General features: G+C 39.8%; 2 protein-coding genes across 2 annotated transcripts in view; one reads left to right on the top strand and one right to left on the bottom strand.

The window, feature by feature from the left end:
* The first annotated feature begins 306 nt into the window (after positions 1-306).
* On the top strand, positions 307-5,851 carry C3H18orf21 (chromosome 3 C18orf21 homolog). Its single transcript, XM_040588863.1, has 5 exons — positions 307-445; positions 934-956; positions 1,700-1,899; positions 5,033-5,241; positions 5,659-5,851. The coding sequence occupies exons 1-5, from the start codon at positions 366-368 to the stop codon at positions 5,810-5,812; spliced, it is 666 nt and encodes a 221-aa protein (XP_040444797.1). The 5' UTR covers positions 307-365; the 3' UTR covers positions 5,813-5,851.
* Positions 5,852-9,137: 3,286 nt separating this feature from the next.
* RPRD1A (regulation of nuclear pre-mRNA domain containing 1A) overlaps positions 9,138-20,330 on the bottom strand; it is a 46,112-nt gene continuing 34,919 nt past the window's right edge. The window contains exon 7 of the mRNA XM_040588859.1: positions 9,138-13,788. Coding sequence (XP_040444793.1) covers positions 13,639-13,788 — 150 coding nt within the window. The 3' untranslated portion in view covers positions 9,138-13,638. The remainder of the gene's footprint in view (positions 13,789-20,330) is intronic.

The following is a 20,330-nucleotide window of genomic DNA, read 5'->3' as shown; positions in this document are numbered from 1 at the left end:
CCAGACCCCTCGGGGCGGCCCGGCCGGGCCGCCCCGAGGGGTCTGGCGGTCGGTGTCGGCGGACACGGGGCGCCGGGCGCCGGGCAGGGCCGCTGCTGCCGCCCCAACGGCGCCAGCCCCAGCGGACCCCAGGCCCGCGGCGGTCACAGCAAGGCCACCAGACACAAGGGCTGCGCCACCGGTTCCCTCCGCGCTCACCGCCAGCGCCCTTCGCCGCGGTCCCGTCCGACCCCGGAACCATCGTGCTGCGACCGCGGGGAGCCGCCGGGCCTCGGCGAAACACTGCACATCCTCCCTTCCCCTCCCCGCCCCCGGCCGCCGGACCTGGCTGGCAGCGGCTTCCGGCGGGGCGGGCGTTGAGGGCCATGGGGTGGCACAGGCGGTTTCTGGAGGCGGCGGCGGAGGGGCTGCTGGGCGCCTGCCCGGGCCAGGCACGGTTCCTGCTGTAAGCGCCCCGCGGCGGGGCGGCGGCGGCCCTCGGGGCGGGGACGGGGGGGGGGGATGGGGATGGGGATGGGGGTGGGAAGCGGAGCGGCGAGGGACGGCGCGCGCTGGCTGGAGGAGGCGGGGGGGGGGAAGGGAGCGAGGCGGTGACGCGCGTGGGTGGCCACGCCCCCTGCCCGCGCGCCGCCGCGTGGCCGGTGCGGAGTGTCGCGCCGTGACACCGTGCCGTGACACCGTGCCGTGACACCGTGCCGTGACACCGTGCCGTGACACCGTGCCGTGCCGCGACACAGCCGCGCCGTGACACTGTGCCGCGCCGCGACACGGCCGTGCCGTGCCAGTGTGCCGTGACACAGCCGTGCCGTGACACAGCCGTGCCGTGACACAGCCGTGCCGTGACACAGCCGTGCCGTGACACTGTGCCGTGACACTGTGCCGTGACACTGTGCCGTGACACTGTGCCGTGACACTGTGCCCTTCTCCCGCCAGGTGGACGCTCCGCAACTCCCGAGGCGAGTGAGGGCCCGGGCGCTGCCCGCGGCAGGAGGCAGCGGCGGAGGAGGGGGCTGTCCCGCGGGGCTCCTGCAGCCGGGGAGCAGCGCGCAGCGGCGGCCTGGGCGGCTGCGGGGAGAACCCCAAGGACGCAGGCTTTCCCTTTTTCTCCATTTTCCCCAGCCCCCACAGAATAGTGCCAGGGTGGGCTTCGGGGGCTGCTGCAGAAGTGACGCACTTGCTAAGCAGCAGCGTCCAGGTGTTTCCTCGGGGGCCGAGATGCTCTAGCCCAGCTCTGGCTGCAGGTGATAACGGCAGCTGCAGAGCATCCCTCTCTTATTAGGGTTGAAAATTAAAACTCAGAGCGTTTCTTCATCCCATGCTGTCATTTTCTTGCACTTAAAATGGACAAAGAGCTTCACAAGGATTTGGTGTCACTGATCTGGCACAAGAGTGTGCCTGCACGAAGCTCCTTGCAGAATTGTCGGCCTCCATCATTAAAGATTTTTAGGAAGGAATTGCATTCTTTCAGGAAAACTTACAATTGCATAGTATGTGAATTTATGCTGTGCATAAACTTAACGTGAATTGTGCTCAGCTGAGTGCTGAGCACATACTGGTGCTCAGCTTCCTCTTGTGTTCTAGTTCTGTCTGAAACATGTACCTAGACAATGTTAAAATAGAAATGTATCTTTTTAATGTTTGCCTATAAAACATAATTATTTCATTTAAGTTTTACTCTTTTACCTTTATTAACCTGTAGATAAGGAATCTGGATTAGAAAGGATATGTCCTTATTGCTTCCAGTTCCTGGTTCCTGATAGCTGCCGGGTGCGTCTCAAACCAAAGATGAAAGTGACTCCACAGATAGAGAAGATTCTTAAACAGGAGGCGAAGAACCATAAACTTAGTATGAAACAGACAAAGCTTTTGAAAAAGTACAGAGAGTCAAGAAGTGTTCTGGTAAGGATGTTTGCTTGGAACTGCCAAATACTTGATAATTCCCTGAAACCTTTCAGTGGCATAAAAAAAGATACGGAAATCTTTCTTTTGGAAGAGGAGCTCACACCTACGCATTTCATTTTTCATGAGCATATAGCTTTTCCTTTCTTCTGGAATAATTTCTGTTCACACCCAAAATTTTTAAATTTAAATTTAAAATCTATCCTAATCTGCTATGAGAGATCATAACCACAATGACGAGTACGGTAAGCTTCCCCCCAAAAGAACAACCTAACGTGTCAGAGAAGCCACACAAACAGCACTGCCCTCCCTGCGATCTCTTTAGCAGCAGTCCGGGTAGACTCTGCAGATGTCTTAAGATCTTGCTGAAAATTAAATAAGTTCTTCCTGCCACAAAGCTCTGGCATTTCCGCCGTCAGCTGCTGTATCATTTGCATAGCTTTGCAAAAAATGACAGGCATGATAGATTTTTGCCTGTTCCTTTTTTCCCTATGGATGTGGCTAAAGCCAGGCAACTACTCGATGCAGAGCCTTAATACAGCCAGGTAGATCCTAAAATGCATTAGAATCCTTGGAAATCCATTGCTACGAATACTGCAAAACATACCTAAGAAGCAAAACGTGGTGTTGGCTGAAGTCAGGCTGATTTTGCCAGTATGCGTAGCTTGACGTTTACTGCTCCTTTCAGCTCTGAAGAATAGCTTGAGTGATTGAGAGATTGTCAGGATTTTTCAGTTTTATCAGTTGTGTAAAAATATATTTGCTCAACTGAACAAGCTTTACTTCATTTCTCTCAGTAGACTGTCATGGCTACATCAGATTATTGTTACCTTCTGTATGAATTGGATTTTTTACATTTCTCTGAACATTACTGTTTGTAGGAAGTCTTTCAAAACTAAACCACGTAGGTGATTAAAACAAGTTAATGTTGCTCTTGGGGCTTCGGTTGTTTTTCCTAAAATTACTGAGGAATGTAAGATTTAATTACTATATTTTGTACTAATTACTGTTATTTGAAGAATATAGTATACATTTAATCTAGTGTTGCCAAGGCATGCATTACTATTAAAACAGGTTATGTGAATGGATGTTTTAATAAATGAGACTGCACCCTGTTGGGCCCAGCAGTTGCTAGCACACTTGGCATTTTCTCAGATGAGAGTCTGCTGCTTTGGGGAGTAAAATTTATGAAATCAAATATTAGAGTCCATAATACAAAGTTAACCTGAGGAAATACCACAGAGGTTCTCAGCTGTCAGGGCAAAATCAGGTGCTCCAGAAAGACGGCTTTGCTATTGCTCTTTCCAAACTGTACGTCATAGTTGAGCAGCAGAAAGGGCATCTGAGAAGCTGGAATCTTTGCTTTATTTTCCTGGGATCACGAATGTTCAGTGTGCAGTAAGAACTGTCTCTTGAGACAACTGAGGTACAGTGTCTTACAGAATTATGATGGTTCTTAGATTTATTGTGTAGCTGGATAGGTTTGTAGGATGCACTGTGCAGTCACGAGTAGTTCAAAAGTCAGTTTTAAATAGGTCCAGTTTAAACTCTGGGCAATATTCTAATCTTGAGATGTAATTTCAGTTTGCTGCGCTTGTGTTCCGCTCAGTTCTGTTTGCATTTGTGCTGTGGATTATGATTTAAGTATTTCTGGTCTTAAGTATTTTAAGTACTGGCAGCTTTCAAAATTAACAATGCAGATCCCTGTAATCTAGTACCAGACACTTCTGAAAATGAAAATCTGAGGGTGGTTGAAAATTAAACCGAGGAACAATGTGACAGATTGTGCCTTTGATGCCTTTCTTAGCAAGTAGAACTTGATTTGAGAATGCTTGTGCTATGAAGAGACATATAGGAACTATTTCAGGGCTTTTTTAAAATTTTTGGAGTTCACTGCATGTGCAGTTCAGGGAATGGAAACTATCTGTGCAGTGCTATGATTAATCCACTAACTCCTGCATTGTGAGGTGTTCACCCCCATTTATATTCCGTGGAGTGCTAAATTGTCATGTGATGCTGGTTTTTTTTTCCCCCATCTGAATTTAATTTACATAAACTAAAAATACATCAATACATGAGATGTATAAGTTAATGATCTTTCTCTTTTTTAGTTTGTTAGGCTGACAAAATAATGTCAAGAGACCGTAAAAACAACTGAAAATATTTCATTTTGGCATTTCTAAATGTAATTACTTCTAAGCAATCTGAATTTAGGTAATTTTACACACTTTGAAATGAAGAATTATTTGGTATAATGTTTTCAAACCTGCTTAGACATTTTTGTGACATTCTTTGAGTATGTTTTTTTAACTTGAAACAGCATATAACTTGTGTTTTCCAGTCAGTGTAATTGGGTGCCTCAAAAAGTTGTCTCTTAATAAGCGTAGTTGCCATGGCAGTAGGGATATTAGGAATATCTGATGGTGTCTGTGACTGACGTTATTTGTTCTGATGCACCTCTGAAACTTACTGTGCTGCTGGAAGTTCCCTGCAGCCTTGAAGTAAACAGATAGAAGAGAAAATGTGCTTTGTTTTGAACCTCCTTCATATTGTAGTGTTTTTGCACTAATAGAAAGCCATTTCTTTGTTCCCTAAGACTTGCTGTTATTAGTTATGGATGACTGTTTTTGAGAGCTCGGTGATTTAAATATTTTATTTCAAGGCTCCCTGGAAAGCGTGTAATATAACTTAATTGGGGGTAGAATATGCTAATGAATTTAGATCACACTGTATGTTATGGTTTTTAGCAAAATAGAAATACTGCTAACGTATACTCAAGAATATCATATATCCAGTTCAGGTGCTGTTTCATCTTTCTGTTTCGACAGGGTTGTTTTCTGTATTTCACTGTACAACGTTACTTTCAGTGTTACAGGTCTCCTGAAATTAGTTTCTAGGGGACTGGAGTAATTTCTAGAGAAACCCATAGGATGTGTTTGGCTTAAGAGGTCTGAGTGCAAATATTAGGTGTAAAGTATATGTTGCTTTTTAATATCTCGTATTTCTCTTCATCAAATATTTAATTTGTGTCATGGCACTTAGAGAATAATTTGGATAATTCTTATGGTGGCTTTATCACATAAGGATGAAAAGAATGAAAGAATGGTCGGTATTTCCTTCCTTCTCTCCATAGCTGGTTACTTGCAACTCATGCAACAAAACAACAAGACATTATGGTGAAAACAGGAATTTTCTGGCTACAAAGACACGATGTTTTGGCACTCCAAGTATTAAATCTAGCCTGAGGACACCAAGTGTAAAAATTCAGTCTGCAAATAAAGTAACACCTGTAAGCTGCAGCAGGTGGGGATCGAAAGGGAACAGCCCTTCATCAATTCCCAGGTACCTGTTTCTGTCCTATTTAAAGAAACATTTTGCTGAGTATATTATGTCTTGCTGGGCAAGGGCTTCAGGTACGGATTTCGGATCAGTCACTTAATAAACTTAAAATTGATAACTGGAGGTTTTTTCTTCAGTGGTCTGAAGGAGATCAGTGTTAACTTTGCCACCCTTAAAATCAAAAGATTCTAATGAAAAGCGACTGTGTGCAAAGAATGCCCAATTATATTTTTGTCATTAATGTGAGATGGCTGGCTTAAAATTTGCATAACAAAGTTATACTTCTGACGGCTCACTTTCACCTGAAAATATACTGCTTTTAGAATTTTTCACTCAAATTACATTTATATGCACTTTCATAGTTATGTCATGTTAATTCTGTTCCTCACTTTTAAGACATTTGAGTCTTTTGTTTTTCAGAACACATGCATCTGGACAGGCGACAACCAACTCTGCTTCCAAGACCCCCCGAAACTCCAAATTTCACTTTTCTAAGCTAAAACGGATGCTTAACCTAGAAGAAAAAGAGAAAAGCCAGAAGGCAGATTTGAAAACCTTCTTGACTTTACTTTAGTTACACATTATTTCAAAGTAATAAAGATTGCAGCAATAAGTATTGCTTCAGTTTTAGTAAATCTACAAAGTGATTTCTTTAAAGCTCAAGCTAACAGCATGTACTGTGTGAAAGCATAGACCATATTTTTTAGAAGGAATTTCTGTTTCTAAGGGGACCGACTGTCCGCAAGAGGGAGGTGAGAAAATAGCCAGTCTGATATGCTTGGGAATCATGACATGTTTTGCAGTCTCTAGTGGCCCAAGAATTAAAAGCCAGGTTCTGTCCTTTGAGGAGACTGGCAATACCGGATCCATCAGTGGGTCCCGCAGGACCCCTGAAAGCAGTTTGGGGGAGGGGAGGTTACAGTTTGTTCCGTCTTACTCTCCCATATTTTTAAGGTAATGCATCACAGCAGAATTTAAAAGATTTCATCCCTGCTTTGCATATTTGAGTAAAACAAAGACATTTCCACTAGCAGTTTCTGCAGGTATGGTATTTTCAAGGGTCTAATGTAGTGTCCTGTAGTGTTGCTGTCTTCTGATACGTGTGGTAATTTAAGCACAGCCTTTACAAAGATTCCGAAGTAACTTTTGTACAAAGTAATAGTGCTCATGTACCAAGAGAGAGTAAACAGCGTATCACCAGGTTAAGTTGCTTCATTTTCTGAAGAATGCTCTCTGTGATGTGGACTGCAGATGATACTGGTCCGAGGATAATGCAGAACCTTATACAACTGTACTCTGATGTGGGATGCCCTCAATATGGACTGACAGCTCCATGCCTGACTGCTAATAGCACCCTGATTTGTTACTGCTATGAGTGGCAGGTTCGTAAATAGGGGATGGTTCATTTCCAGTTGCTCGGGTACTACCAAAAGGGGTCACTTCTGTCTTGTTCAGAAATTACTAAGGAGAGAACCTCTTTATTAAATGTTTTGGTTTTATAAGGTTTCAGAGTTCCTTCCTTCCTGGACTTCAGTCTGGAAAACCAGGTTTACCCTGGACAGTAGTGAACTTGTTGCACCGATGTGTTTTGATGTGAACAGAAGATTGCAAAGGTTAAAGCAGTCTCCACTGTCAAATTTTATGTGTTCAATTCGGCACAGAGGTGAGAAAGAACAGTAGAAAGTCACCATTCAGGACTGAGTTGGTAGCCTGCCCTGCATATAGGCTGCAGTGAGTTCTGCAAATCATGCTTCAGATTTCCCCTCTGAAAAGAGAATTGGTTAAAAACATTTAAATTCTTGGGTTTAAAGGTATTTCCCTTTTCTTCTGTATTCTAATGAATAGTTTCCTTTAAGTGTATTCAGACTCTGAACACCGCTTAAGAAATAGAACCGCCAAGTAAGTTGGCAGACTTTATAACAATCCAGGGCAGGGAAGAATAGCTTCTTGCAAATTCTACTTACAGTCTCAAAAGACTGGCATGTAACCTTTTTATATCTCCTGTACATTTGCACAATAACTTTGAAAGGTTCACTGCCATTTGTTTCTTACCTACGTGTAGGATCAAATTAACTGTCATTCTTTGATCAAAATACGGACCTCACCTTTTCCAGTACAGAACTTGGCATTACTTCAGCTGTTGTTGCTGTATTTATGATCAAGTCCTCTGGAAAAATACTTCCATCTTGTTGATGGAAGCTGTGCATTATACAGAAGTATTTGAAAAACAAGAAAAAGCAAGAAATCTTTGTATTTAAAGTACACACATTAGGTATTCACCTGCTGTGCTTCCTATAAAGCTTACATGAAACCAGCACAGGCGTCTGCTATGTTTTAAGGGGCACCAACATTAATGTGTTGGATCAAATCAAGGGTATGCTTCTGAAGCAGAGCTTCCAGCTGTCCCTGTTTACTGTGCTTCTTATGCAATGCTCGGTGATTTCAGAGCACGAGTCACATCCTTTTGGATAAAACTACAGCTAATGGATAAAAGACATGATCCAGGGCACAACCAGCGTGCTGCAACTGCTAATGGGTGTTCCATCCACCGGATCACAGGAGAGCGCACTGAAGTATGCATCTCCAAAAAGTGTATAGGCAGGCATCGAGCTCTGGGCGTCCTGTGCTCCAGGTGTATTCCTGTTACAATGTGCAATTTGTTAAATGTAGACAGAGTCTTGTTGCGCTCCAAACAACATCTTTGTGACTACCAGAGCTGCTGGCCATGTTCAGGTGTGTTGTTATAAGGGATCAGTATTGCAAGCTATCAGACTCTACTGTGGGAAGAAAGGAAAAAAATCATTCAAGTATGTGTCATTCTTTTCTTTTACAACTGTGCTTCCAAATGCTGGGCAGAAATACTGTTGGTGTCTTATATCTGAAGTGGTTTTACATTATTCTTAAGCCTCTAATACAATCTTTTTCTGTTACTGGACTTCCACAGAATCAGTATATTGAAAAACGTATAGATAAACCCCCACAAGTATATACATATCTATATATAATCATGCATATAGCTATATAGATACATATACACACAGCAGATCCATATATATATATATATGCACAGACATGTATGCATGTGATGCACTCTTCCCTTCAGAATATATTACATTCCTGCACTCGACGGAACACAAACTATTGTTAAGCCTTCCCGCCAAACCTCTGCTGTGCAGCATTACTGGTTTGCGTTTGAAGAGCTGGAAGAACAACTGTACGGAGAAGAAACAGCCAGCTGATTTCAGTGAGGCCAGAATTTCACTCAGACTTCGTAAAGCCAGACCAAGAAGGTTCTCCGTTAAGCATACACCCCTGCACACAGGCCTTGAACTGCAGTGAGAGTCATTTCCCAGCTCATGCACATTCTGTTTATGCAATGGTATGTGCATCATTCACAGTAATAGCATCACACCACATACAAAGTGTGTCTGAATATAACCAGCTCAACTAATGCACATTTTATTTTAAAATATCAGTTTGAGCCTGTTGTGAAATTACTCCATTCCCCTTTAATGCAACAGAAACATTTTCCCATTTTTAAGTACTGGGAAGCTCAAGCTAGCATATTGCAACTCGTTCCCTCAGCCCTGGCCAGGCCTCTAAAGAAACGCAAACTTCGGCCAAAGCAGATGGTGTATGAACAATATTTCTTTTTAAGAAATTTACAATTCTATAGATATGACCTCAGACTTTTTAATGCACTGCTTCCTCACTTAAACTTTTCACACAAAATACAAATATGAAGAGTAATAAACTTCAAAATCAGTATTGACCGTTTCCCCAGCATTCACTATGAGATTTTGGAAGATACTGCTTCCTAAGTATAGGGAGCAGTTTACAATAAAGCCATTTCACACCACGCGATTGCATAGGCAAGCAATACACAATGATTTCAAAGATGTTTTTACAACAACATTTTATTCTATTAAATATGAAAGAGCGTACATACAGGTGTTATTCTGAGGACATAAATTACACAAGGATTACACGTTCTGTCAGAAAAGCACAATAATGAAACATCTTTACATTTCAAACTTGTTAGCTTTTAATAAATGAGTCTATTTCTGTTGCAAACAAATAATGAGTGCTATTGAACTTTTGCAAATTCCCACAAAAACATCATGCTTAGTAGGATACTTTAAATATTGTAAAGATGAAATCAGATTTCTAAATAACAAGATGGAAGAGATTTACTACTTAATCAAGATAAATGACACACTGAAATAGGAGCCGAGACAAAATTGGTCATTCATTAAAAAAAAAAAAATAAATTCCACTTCAGACACTATACTTAGGTCTGCTTTCTTTACTTGCAGGAATAGTCACTGTGATCATATGCATGAATGAGCAGAGCTCGCCTTAAATATTTATAAATGTAACCATCAAATTTTAGACGTGCTGGTTGTCTACTTCAGTAATTTTTCCACTGAAAAACCCCCACACTCGTGAATCTATTCGCTCACATTTGAAAAGGCTGAAATCCAGCTCTTCTCTAGAGGCCCAATCCAGCCTATCCATGTCTTCCACGGTCATCTGCACAGGGGGCTACTGCATCCTATATATGTGTGTTGGGTCATTATTGAAGTACCAGACTGAGTAACCACTGACTTGTGAGAGCAGTATTAGTCTGTGGAAGTCCTAACACGTTGTCTTTTTAAGTTTCAGGTAAACAGGAATGTAATTTTATCATAATGAAAGCTCTCAGTTTGACATTCAGACTACTCAGATAAAAATACATAATCATGTGGTTTGGGTTGTGTTACTGGGGATTAACATGGGTAGTTTAATATATTAATACAAACATTAATGGAGTGAAACAGACAAGCTAATGTCACTGCAGGCTGTAGTTTATTTTTCAAAAGGAGTAATGAAACACAATTTCTAAGAATGGTAATTTTTGTAACTAAGGACTTCACATTTATTTTGAAGACCACAGAAGTGGGATAATATTCCTGATATCTTTCAAAGCATTCTGCAAAAACAGCCTGAGCCTGCAAATGCTAGAATATACAAGCAGTCCCAGTGACCTCCAAGGTAAGCATTCTCACATGGCAAATCTCTTTGCTTTTTTCAGAGAACGTTCAATAAAAGTGCAATATAGTGAAGCAAATAATCTAATTACTAGGCTTTTATTATTAGATAAAAAAGTTCAGATATTTTATAATTGTGCCTTTTGCAGAGTGGGTATTCTGGTTTGAGTAGAGTCAGACCACATTAGAAGAGACCAGCAGGGTACACCCACACGTTTTCTTTCCCAGGGTGGTAATGCCCCAAAGCAGTTCTATTCTCTAATCCCACCTACAGCTAAAACATGGTGCTGCCCAGTTTCACACTGTTAACTTCTGTTTTGACAAAAGTTGACAGGTTTTTTTGCTTTTCATTTCCAGCCGGGGGTGTTCTCCTCCCTTCCAGCTCCTAGGCACCCTTCCTACCCCCACCCAGCCCCTTTTCTTCCTGAGACATCAGAAGTACGTACGTTAAATTTTGGAACCTGAGGATTTGGAGGTATTTTTTGATACTACAGGGCTGCGTTTGTATCATACCATGTTATCTCCTGCTATACTATTACAGTTACAACATAAATCTTCTAACTAGTTGATACCTGATGCCTTTCCCATATAAATAAAAAACCAATGTACCATTGAGCCACTAATATATGACACTTGCCACAAGAGTGACCGCAAGTCCTCTTTTCTAAACAAATTTGAGGGATCATTTCCAAAAACCCAGCTATGAAATATTCCTTGAAGTAAACAATTTCACAGTAAAATAAAGTAAAATATATCCAGAAAATAGCACTCTCCCAAAATTAAAACTTATATACATCCAGAAGAAGTTGAGATTTTTCCTCATTCTTTTATCAGTTCCACATTATCTGTAGATAAGCAACATTACCACAAAGAGTTATGTATAGAAAAACAAGTCTAGTGAAGTAAGTGTTGTGTCATTTTTGATACTCTGGAGAGATCAAGGAAATTCAGCATTCAACTTTGTTATTATAATCAATTCTAATTAAGGTAGCAAAAGACTGTTTAAGCTTAATTCCCTATGGTTCTGAGTATCCAAGACTTAGATCCTTCAATGCACTCTAAACAAGTCATGCTGCTGCACTTATAATCACCTCTGGGTACAAATTTAGTTTTCCATGGGTGGGATTCAACCATGAACTAACTACTTATCCTTCTTGTTTTACAAATGGTTTTGTAATTCTTAATAGATTAAGCTGGTTTAATATTTATCACAAATTTGGTGCTATTCTTTAGCAAGACTGAGCTTTAACTGCAGCTGTAATGCACGTACATGTCTATAAGAATTCAGGAGCTGAATGTAACCTACTAGAACAGAAATATTTTAAAAATTAAAATTGTACCTGAAAATTCCTTTTCTTATCAAGAACCTACACTGAAAGGATGCCAATAAGTGTTACTGAATTTTGCATATTAGACTTTAAAGAAACACTCCTCTGGATTCATTATAGTTAGCTGTTTTTTCCTACGGAGTGGAAAATTGCCACTCAAAATGTACAAATTTTTGGACAGCTAGTGAGCTGTGATGAACTATGTTCAGCATTCCTATCTGTCAGAATTTTTGATGAAATTAGCATTCTACATTGCATGCTATGGAATGTTATGTCAACAGCTTGTATTTTTATCTTTTAGGGGATTTTCTCTACTTCACTGAGGTCTAATTCATGGCAACTTCCATGAAAAAAGGTAACTGGACTGAGGTGCTTATGTCCAAGTCTGTCCATTTTAATGAGAAAGGTTATTCTCCATTCGAATCCAACAAGTATTCTAGTGATTAGCACTGTAGAAGTCAGTAGCTAGTGACAGATCACCATCCAACAATTTCACTCCAGAACTGTTTTGAATTGTGGTTTTTGAAAAGGAAGAACAGATTTTCCAAAAAAAAATGTGCTTTCATGTGAGGAGCATTAAACTTGTAAACTGTACTTAACTGATGTAAAAAAAAAAAACCCAAAACTGACAAGTGCAAACCCAGGAGCAAAATGCAATCATTAAATACTCCGATGATATATCCGACTCAAACAATTGTAGCCCAGGTTTTTAAGGTCACCTAAATGCCAAAGGTACAGGTCGGTATCTTTTAAATCACTCAACAGTTACGTGCCTCATTCCAATCGACTGAAAAGCCTAAACTTCCTGGCAATCCGCTAGATGCCTGTATCTTTAAGTTTTTAGGTGAACTTAAAAGCTGGAGCATAATATGGTAACAAGGACTTTTCTCAACTTCAGCTAGCGACCTGTAGACAAATACCACATTTGTTCCATGCAAAGGACATTTTTATAAACAGACACTTGGCAATAATTTTCCACTGTTTGACTTATATGTAGGCCTGAACTGTCTCCTCCTGCTCTGTGAGAAAAAATGATCAAGATCTAGAAATGTTTGCCAGAGCAGGTCGAGGTGGGGGGCTGGAAGCCTATGCTCGCCTCTGGGGTTTCTCAGTGGAAGAGCATGTACAGCATGGCTTCATCATCCTGTTGCTGCATATATGGATGGTACATAGCATTGTCAAATTTTAATAAAGGGAATTTAACAATTGGGACAGTTTTGAGAATGACCTTTCAATTTAATTAAAGTTGTAAAATGGCTTCACATTTCTGGGATTAACCTTTTTAGATGGAGACAGAGGTTCCAGAAAGGGATTAGAGTACAAATGAATGGTCCCTCAATTTAGAAATTAAGCAGCTGTAACAAGAAAGTTAAATTTTTGAAACATAATTAAACTGGTCGACTGTATAGTTTCCTATGCTAACTTTTAAATGATACTGGAATATTGCAATGTTTTGAGTCATTAAAAGATCTGCTCATTGTAACGTGGTTTATATCTTCCAATACAAAATTAATTACTAACATTTACTTCAAAAAAACCCACCTGACTTGTTTTGGGAGTGGGCAATTTAAATGTTAATGCGACAGGAAGATAATTTTTAATTTTGCATTAAATTGCATCAACCTTCTTGCAAGCATAAGCTTGTGATTTCCACATTTCACTCCCTCACTAGCAACTGAAATGTCTCGAGTTAGAAGTATGTGTTGAATATATGTTGATCTACATTTAATACAGGGTACATAAGAAAAATCTTAGCATGTTTTTTTACAGGGCACCCAACTAAAATCTTTACAAAAGATAAGATAATTATCCATTCTTCAATGTAATAGACACAGTGCCACTTTTATAAATGTACCCTTATCTTCACTCACCAATAAAATAGTAAACAAAGCAACTTTTTAAACCATTTTTTATAAATTATTAGAGTATTTTTACTGACAGTCTCCAACAATATACAAAAATAATACTACAAGAGTACCAATCAGTCTGACCTACCCCTCATTTCACAGAAAAGTAGAGGTTATGGAAGGATATTTTTGTAATCAATCATCGCTGTAGATGTCTCCTGCAAATGGTAGGTGTACGTGGCTGCCCGTGACATTGGGAAGTCGAGAGAGATCAGGCAGGTTCTGGATGCGTGACCTGAGTTCTTTCCGTACTTGGGACACTCTGGCTAGCTTGCGTTTGTACTCCTGTAATGCAGAAGAATCCAACATGAGGCTTTTTTGCTAATACCATCTCTACTACTTACTGCACTTGAGGTTTCCCAAAGAAAGTATTCCTTCTGCAAGTTAGATGACTAAACATCCTTTAACAGGTGAGAACGGGGTATTTTGGAGGCAGAGGCATCAGCTCTAGCATTTTCTCAGCATCTGGCTTCAGAAGCATACCTATGGGATTATTCTGTTTTGAATTGTATGTACATAAAAGCTAAACAAGGAAGACAATCCTAGTTAACACAGCTACACACATTTCTCCATGTGACTAGTAGAAAGGCATTATTCTTAGAAATTGAATTAAGGATAACTGATACACATACTCTGCTACCACTCACAAAGTATGGGACAATAAACTTACTGATGTCGAAGAAGATACTTTCAGCTCATGCTGATGAAAGAATAAAACCCAACCAAATACCACCTAACCAGAGCTGTTGATCAGGCCCACAATAAATAAGTATTTAGCATTAACTTTTACAATAAAAAAATATTGCATCAGTACATTTATGGATCTCACCACGAATTTTCAGAAACTTTTTGAATTGCGGACTTACAATTTCACATTGTATTGGAATAGAGCTCACATCTCTCATAATTGATATATTTGATGATTATGAGGCACTTTTCACATGAAACATTTTACAAAATGAAGTATTCAACACTGTAAACCAGTGCACTAGAATATAGTTAGTGCTCACCTATTAAGAATATGAGACATAATAGAGAATACCAGCTTGTATAAAATGAAAAAAGTTACTCCAAAATGTAGGAAGATAAGGGTACAATTTACAGGAATATTAACATTTCAAAAACTTGGAAACACATTTCTTTGGAGAGCAGAAGAGACTAAGCGTTAGCAGGCAAAGCAGCACTTCATGAAATTACACTGTAATTGACATGTCAAATGCAGAGACTTTCTAGTGCAGCTGCAGGTTTTGCTGCAGCCTGGGAATGGCTGGAAATAATAAAACATAGTTAATCTACAGCTTGGATAATCAGCCCATGGATAACCAAGATCTCATGATTATAACCACTTCTAAATAATAGTGGGGGAAAAAATCTACATCATCTTCTAAAAGTGCCAAATATAAACACTTGAAAGTTCCAGCGAGTATAAAACCACTGTGCAAATGTCTATACAAGGTAACAGCTTTTTACAAGGTCTAAACATAATTTTAAACATTTTTCTGTACTGTTAATAGCAGGGAGTAAAAAGGAAGGCCAATGAAAAGAGCTTTTGGTAGTAGAACCCAACACAGAAGTACAAATGTTAAATACCTGGGGCGTGATCAAGATTATTGGACAAGGTCCAACACTCATAAAAGCAAAGTTCATGACTATTATCAGCAGCGTGGCCTTCTTCCCAAGGACGGTAAGAGAACCACAAGAGAACTTAAATTCTTAATTAGAAGGTAATCACAGAATGGTCGGCTTGGAAGGGACCTCCAGAGATCATCTAGTCCAAACCCTATTATGCATAGCTAAAAAAAGTAGTAATGAAATTTTTACATAAAAAAAAAAAAAGGAGAAAAAAGTGTCCTTGAATTAGGATAATCAATTCCATGATATAATTTCTATTTTAAAATTAAATACTACATAAAGTTCAGAGTCTTATGAGATACTAAACACAATGAAAATACTACAGATGCCTAGTCAGCAGAACTGTAAATGCCTGGGGACAGCACACAGGGCAAAGCAGTGTTCCTTTTATGATACAGGTCACCAAAAAAGCCTTACGACTGCGGGTCCCTTGGTCCTAGGAAAACTGTCGCTTGCTCACACTTGCCCAAAATGTTCTCTCTGGTGTAAGTGACTTGAGAACATGGCTGTGGAAATGAAGGGCTGTATCCTGAATACTGTAGCCTTACAGTAAAGCCCAAAGGCCACAAATACTTTACAGCTTCATAATGAGTATTACAGCAGCATCCAGAGGCCCCAGTGAGTTGATTCTGTATGTATCATAGTCCTTTGTCAGCATGTAAAAACCCACTAAGAATACTTCTTCCCTTTTTCACTATCTATTTTAGTCTGGATTGCAGACATATACTCCTGACAATTGTTTTAGGGAACAGATTTTAATGTCAGAGGAAAAGATAGGTTTCATTGTTTAGTAAAATAAACAATTTGGCAATTAACCAGAATGACTATTCTCAGAAGCAGGATGGCTGGAGATTGAGCACTGGGCAATGAGGCCCTTGAGCAAGCTTGAAGCTGAAAGACCAGGCATCCGTGGTGAAAGACGCACTGCTGGACAGAAGAGGATGAGCAGAACTGTTAGCAGAATCAAAACACTCATAAGGCCCAAAGTCAGTAAAAGAAATTAATGATAAAATCACTCCAGCAGTTAATTCTTGCAAATGGTGTTTGATTCAGCTGAATCATGAGAAAATTCATTCTCTGTCAATGAAGAATGCGAAGCAGAAAATGGGTATCCCTTTGTTAGCTCAAAGCATGATGCTAGGCAAATGTGTGCAGATCACACTTAGCAGCTTTATTCTCTCAAGACTTTACTCCAAAAGCTGAAATGTGTCTTGCACTAGATGGCCAGTTGCTTGACTCCATTAAAATTCCCTTTAGCTGACAATAAAGCATTTCCATAATAACATCACATTTCTGACATACAGCATTTTCCATATAAATTTTGCCTGAGACTTGTTGCCTAGCGAATATCAGCTTGATCAATATTACTGACAGTAGGTTCCTTTTTCTCACTAAGGAAAACACTCTCATAAATTCAGTCTCCCATATGACACAGCCTTCTTCCTCTCACCAATACTTTAGGATAAAGCACACTCTCAGGGAGTCAACATTTGTTCCCTGCTTCTCAGAAAGGGAGACCTCTGAGAAAGTTTGCTTAAGGTTTTTACTATAGAACCAAATAAAAAATTACATAAAGTTTTATAGTTCATTATATTATTGATGCAGTAGAGGCTACAGAATGCCATTTAAATATGATTTTGGTAATCCAGAGCATATATGAGATCTGCAACTACAGGGTCAATATCCATTATAATCCTCCCCCACAAGTAGAAACATTATTCACCTATCCAGAGCACCTCATTTTCCATGATGCTCTCAAAATCATTCTAGAAATCGCTGAAAATATCTAGTTGTCATGACTGGTGAGCAAGTTCAAAAGAGGGCTGATTTTCACGTACAGTGACTTAGCAGTTTTGAAGTACTTTCAAAGGGGCTGCTTTTCACAGTTTGGTTCTATTTAAAATCACTAGTCACTTCTGAAAGGGTTTGCTTATATATTTTTAAGTCTGCTAACACAGTCTTGGCATTACCTAAGTAGCCCTGGACTGCTGGAATACAAGTATCAAGTACTCTTTATCAACAATACTCGTATGTACACAAGTATCAAGTACTCTTTATCAACAATACTCGTATGTACACCCTTTATTATTTTAACATGCACACGTACCTACAAAGTGTGACTTAAAGCCAGGAAGTGGGAATGGAGATATCTAGGTGTTATTTCTGATATTGTCACTCCATTAGAAATACTGTATATTATATAACCCAGTAACAATTTAACCATACAGTTGACACTTCTAGCTGCAGAAATCCTCATGGAGAATTTCAATTTCATTATGTTGATTCTAACATGTACTTCTAATTATCCCTGCGTAAATGAGACAAGATTCAAGCTATTTACTTCAAACAGTGAAGGACAGGCAGAAGTATCGTGTTTTCTTTTGCTACACTGAGCATAATTTGCATTGCTTGCTGCCTATGGAGAACCTTACTCTTGGGATCTACGGGCAACCTGATGTATGGAATTAAAATCTCTTCAATTTCTTCAGCAGTCTAAGATAACACTACTTTCAAGCAATAATTTCTTGTAATTCCAGTCATAATAGTAGGTTTATGAGATAATTAGAAGAACTTATTTTGCGTGTTAGAATCCCACTGATTACTACAGTTTCCATTACTTGACAGTGTAGAATATGGATATTTTGTGAAAAAAATGCTAGTAATATATGGATTCCATGGATTCCACACCTAGATTAATAGTAATTCTCTATCAAATAAGTACCAGGCAAAAAAGCCAAATAATTTTTGATTAGACACTACGATCATAATGAATAACAAAAATGTGGGCAGGCCAAACTGGCTGTGCATTGCAGAGAATATTTTCCCTTCCAACTGAAATAGGCTGAAATAATACAGAGTTTCTGCAATTACCCTAGAGTGGTGCTACAGCTGAAACAACTTGGTACTTCATGGATATGCTTTCCCTTTGCAATATGAATATGACTTTGAATCCTCATCTGATCACTAAGGCTATCGCATGCATCAAAATATTGATGGCTGAAATGCCAAATGAAAGAAACAAAGTCTGATTCTGAAGCAAGAATAAAAGGTTTGCAGAAAACACAAATATTTAATCTGTACCCGTTAGCTACAGAAAGGAAGTTAAGGTGGAAATCAGTACTCTCAATACAGAAAAAACAAAACCCAAAAGGCTTAAAAGGTTTTTCAAGTGTTAAGGTCATGTGTGCACACCAACATCCATGGCCTCTATGTACATCATTGTATTTACAACTGAGATCTCTGACTTTCTAGGTCTGTGCCAACCTTCCAGTTTCAGGTGCAGATCTGCTCATGTGCTCTGTCCAACAGCACAAGAAACCACCAGAAATCCCCAAAGGCTGAGATGAAGGTAAATAGCATGTGATTCCCTGATATCTAGATTCTGAAGTTCAGAATCACCTTACTTGTTTACAGACTCCACCTTGCTGAAATCTCATGCCTCACCCAGTCTAGGTATTTTTCTGCAAGGAAGACTGACAACTAGACTTGAAGGAGTCAGATGAGCCTCACTATCACTCTGGAAAACAGGTAAGTAGGGTTAAATTTTTTACTGCCTTTAAAAATTTAGCATGGCTTATGTTCTTCACCAGTATGACTAAAGGCTCAACCTATTTACTGGTGTTAAGGATGAACAAAACCTTGAAATAACTTTTATTTAAGACACTGAACAGTCTGAACACATCTATATGCTTCACACAAGCCCACAAGGTTGAAAAATCAAGGACAGTTATGACAAGCTCAGGAAAGGACTGACTTGGCTAACATTCCATTATACCTTTTGCCTGTTAACTAGAAACTAGATTTTTGGAAGAAAGCTTCAGCTTCTCGGTGTGTTAGAATCTATCAGTTTTCCATTAGGTCTTACCACATTTAGAGCAAAATAAATAGCACTGAAGCAATGAGCACCTACCTAGTGACTGCTTTGTTTATTCCGTATTGTTCTATGCATTGCACCGAGCATTACTTACTTTATGCATTACTCTGTACACAGATTACTAATCTTCTCATAGGTTTTCTAATGGCATACTTTACTGTTGCAAAATGCAGTTTATTCTTCAGAAAACTTCGAGCTGACAGATCAAAATGAAATGCATTCTCTGAGTATCCCATTTTTCTTACTACTTAAAATTACCAAGAACTTCATGCTTCAAAGCAAATTTTCCAAATTAAGTTAAAAACTTAAGAGACCCCTCAGCTTGTCTGCAAATGAAGTAACAGGAACCAATGACTTCGGAAGTTTGAAATGCACAAACTAAATGAGTGATCACCTGAAAAAAGCTTGATTAAATGACTTTATCCACCACCAACTACTTTGCTGTTGTACAAACAAAAATACACTTTAGATCTTCAAATCAGCAGCAGTAAATAGGAACAAAGCATTTTACCAAGACATTTCCCATCGGAAGGGTGATTATCAGAAATGTGAAGTCCTTCACAGTGGTCACATTTGTCCCATTCCTTGAAAACCCAATTCCTTGAAAACCCAGCTCCTTCCAGCCTAAACCTGGGTCTCAAATCCTGTTCACCCCAGTCTTGACTCCTGGTCTGCATCTTCATTCCTTGAACACTGTTCCTAGAACCCACCTTTGTCCAGCAAGGCTGTTCCATGCCTCTCAAGACTCCTGTCATGACTGCATTCACATGTAATACAAACACTCACAACTGGTTTTTGCCTAACTGTTCAAATTTCCTTCCTTTCTGGCAAATTCTGCAAATCCCTCCCTCTCTAATCCTTGTCTGCATTTACCACTTTCTCTATAGTTTTGGCTACATCTGGTTCCAGTTCCACTTATTTCTCCCTAGTCCTGTACTCAGTCTGTCCCTGTTCTCTGTCTATATAATATCTCCATCAGATCTACCACCTCATACCAGTTTTTGCTTCCATTCTTTTAGTCCAAAGGAATTCCAGTTCCTCCCATTTCAGTCCTACATGACATTATACTTTTATGGCTGCTCACTCCCTTTCTTCTCAGCCACCTGATCTCCTATCCATTCTTCACTGTAATGTCTAGTCCTGGATCCCTTCTTAATCTCTGCAGCTTTTGGTGCCAAGTTCCACTGGAACTTGTCCAAGTTTTGCATTCAAACCTATCAGCTTCCACCTCCCCATTAGTTAAGCCTCACTAGAGCCATGGACAACCCACCCATGGAAGTTCTCTGCTTTCATGTCAGGTGCTTGCCCCACGGTGAGCCTA

The sequence above is a fragment of the Falco naumanni genome, chromosome 3 (assembly GCF_017639655.2).
Source record: "Falco naumanni isolate bFalNau1 chromosome 3, bFalNau1.pat, whole genome shotgun sequence".
Taxonomy (NCBI): Eukaryota; Metazoa; Chordata; class Aves; order Falconiformes; family Falconidae; genus Falco; species Falco naumanni.
Note: the sequence above shows the minus strand (reverse complement) of the source record. Positions and strands in the feature narration are given on the sequence as shown.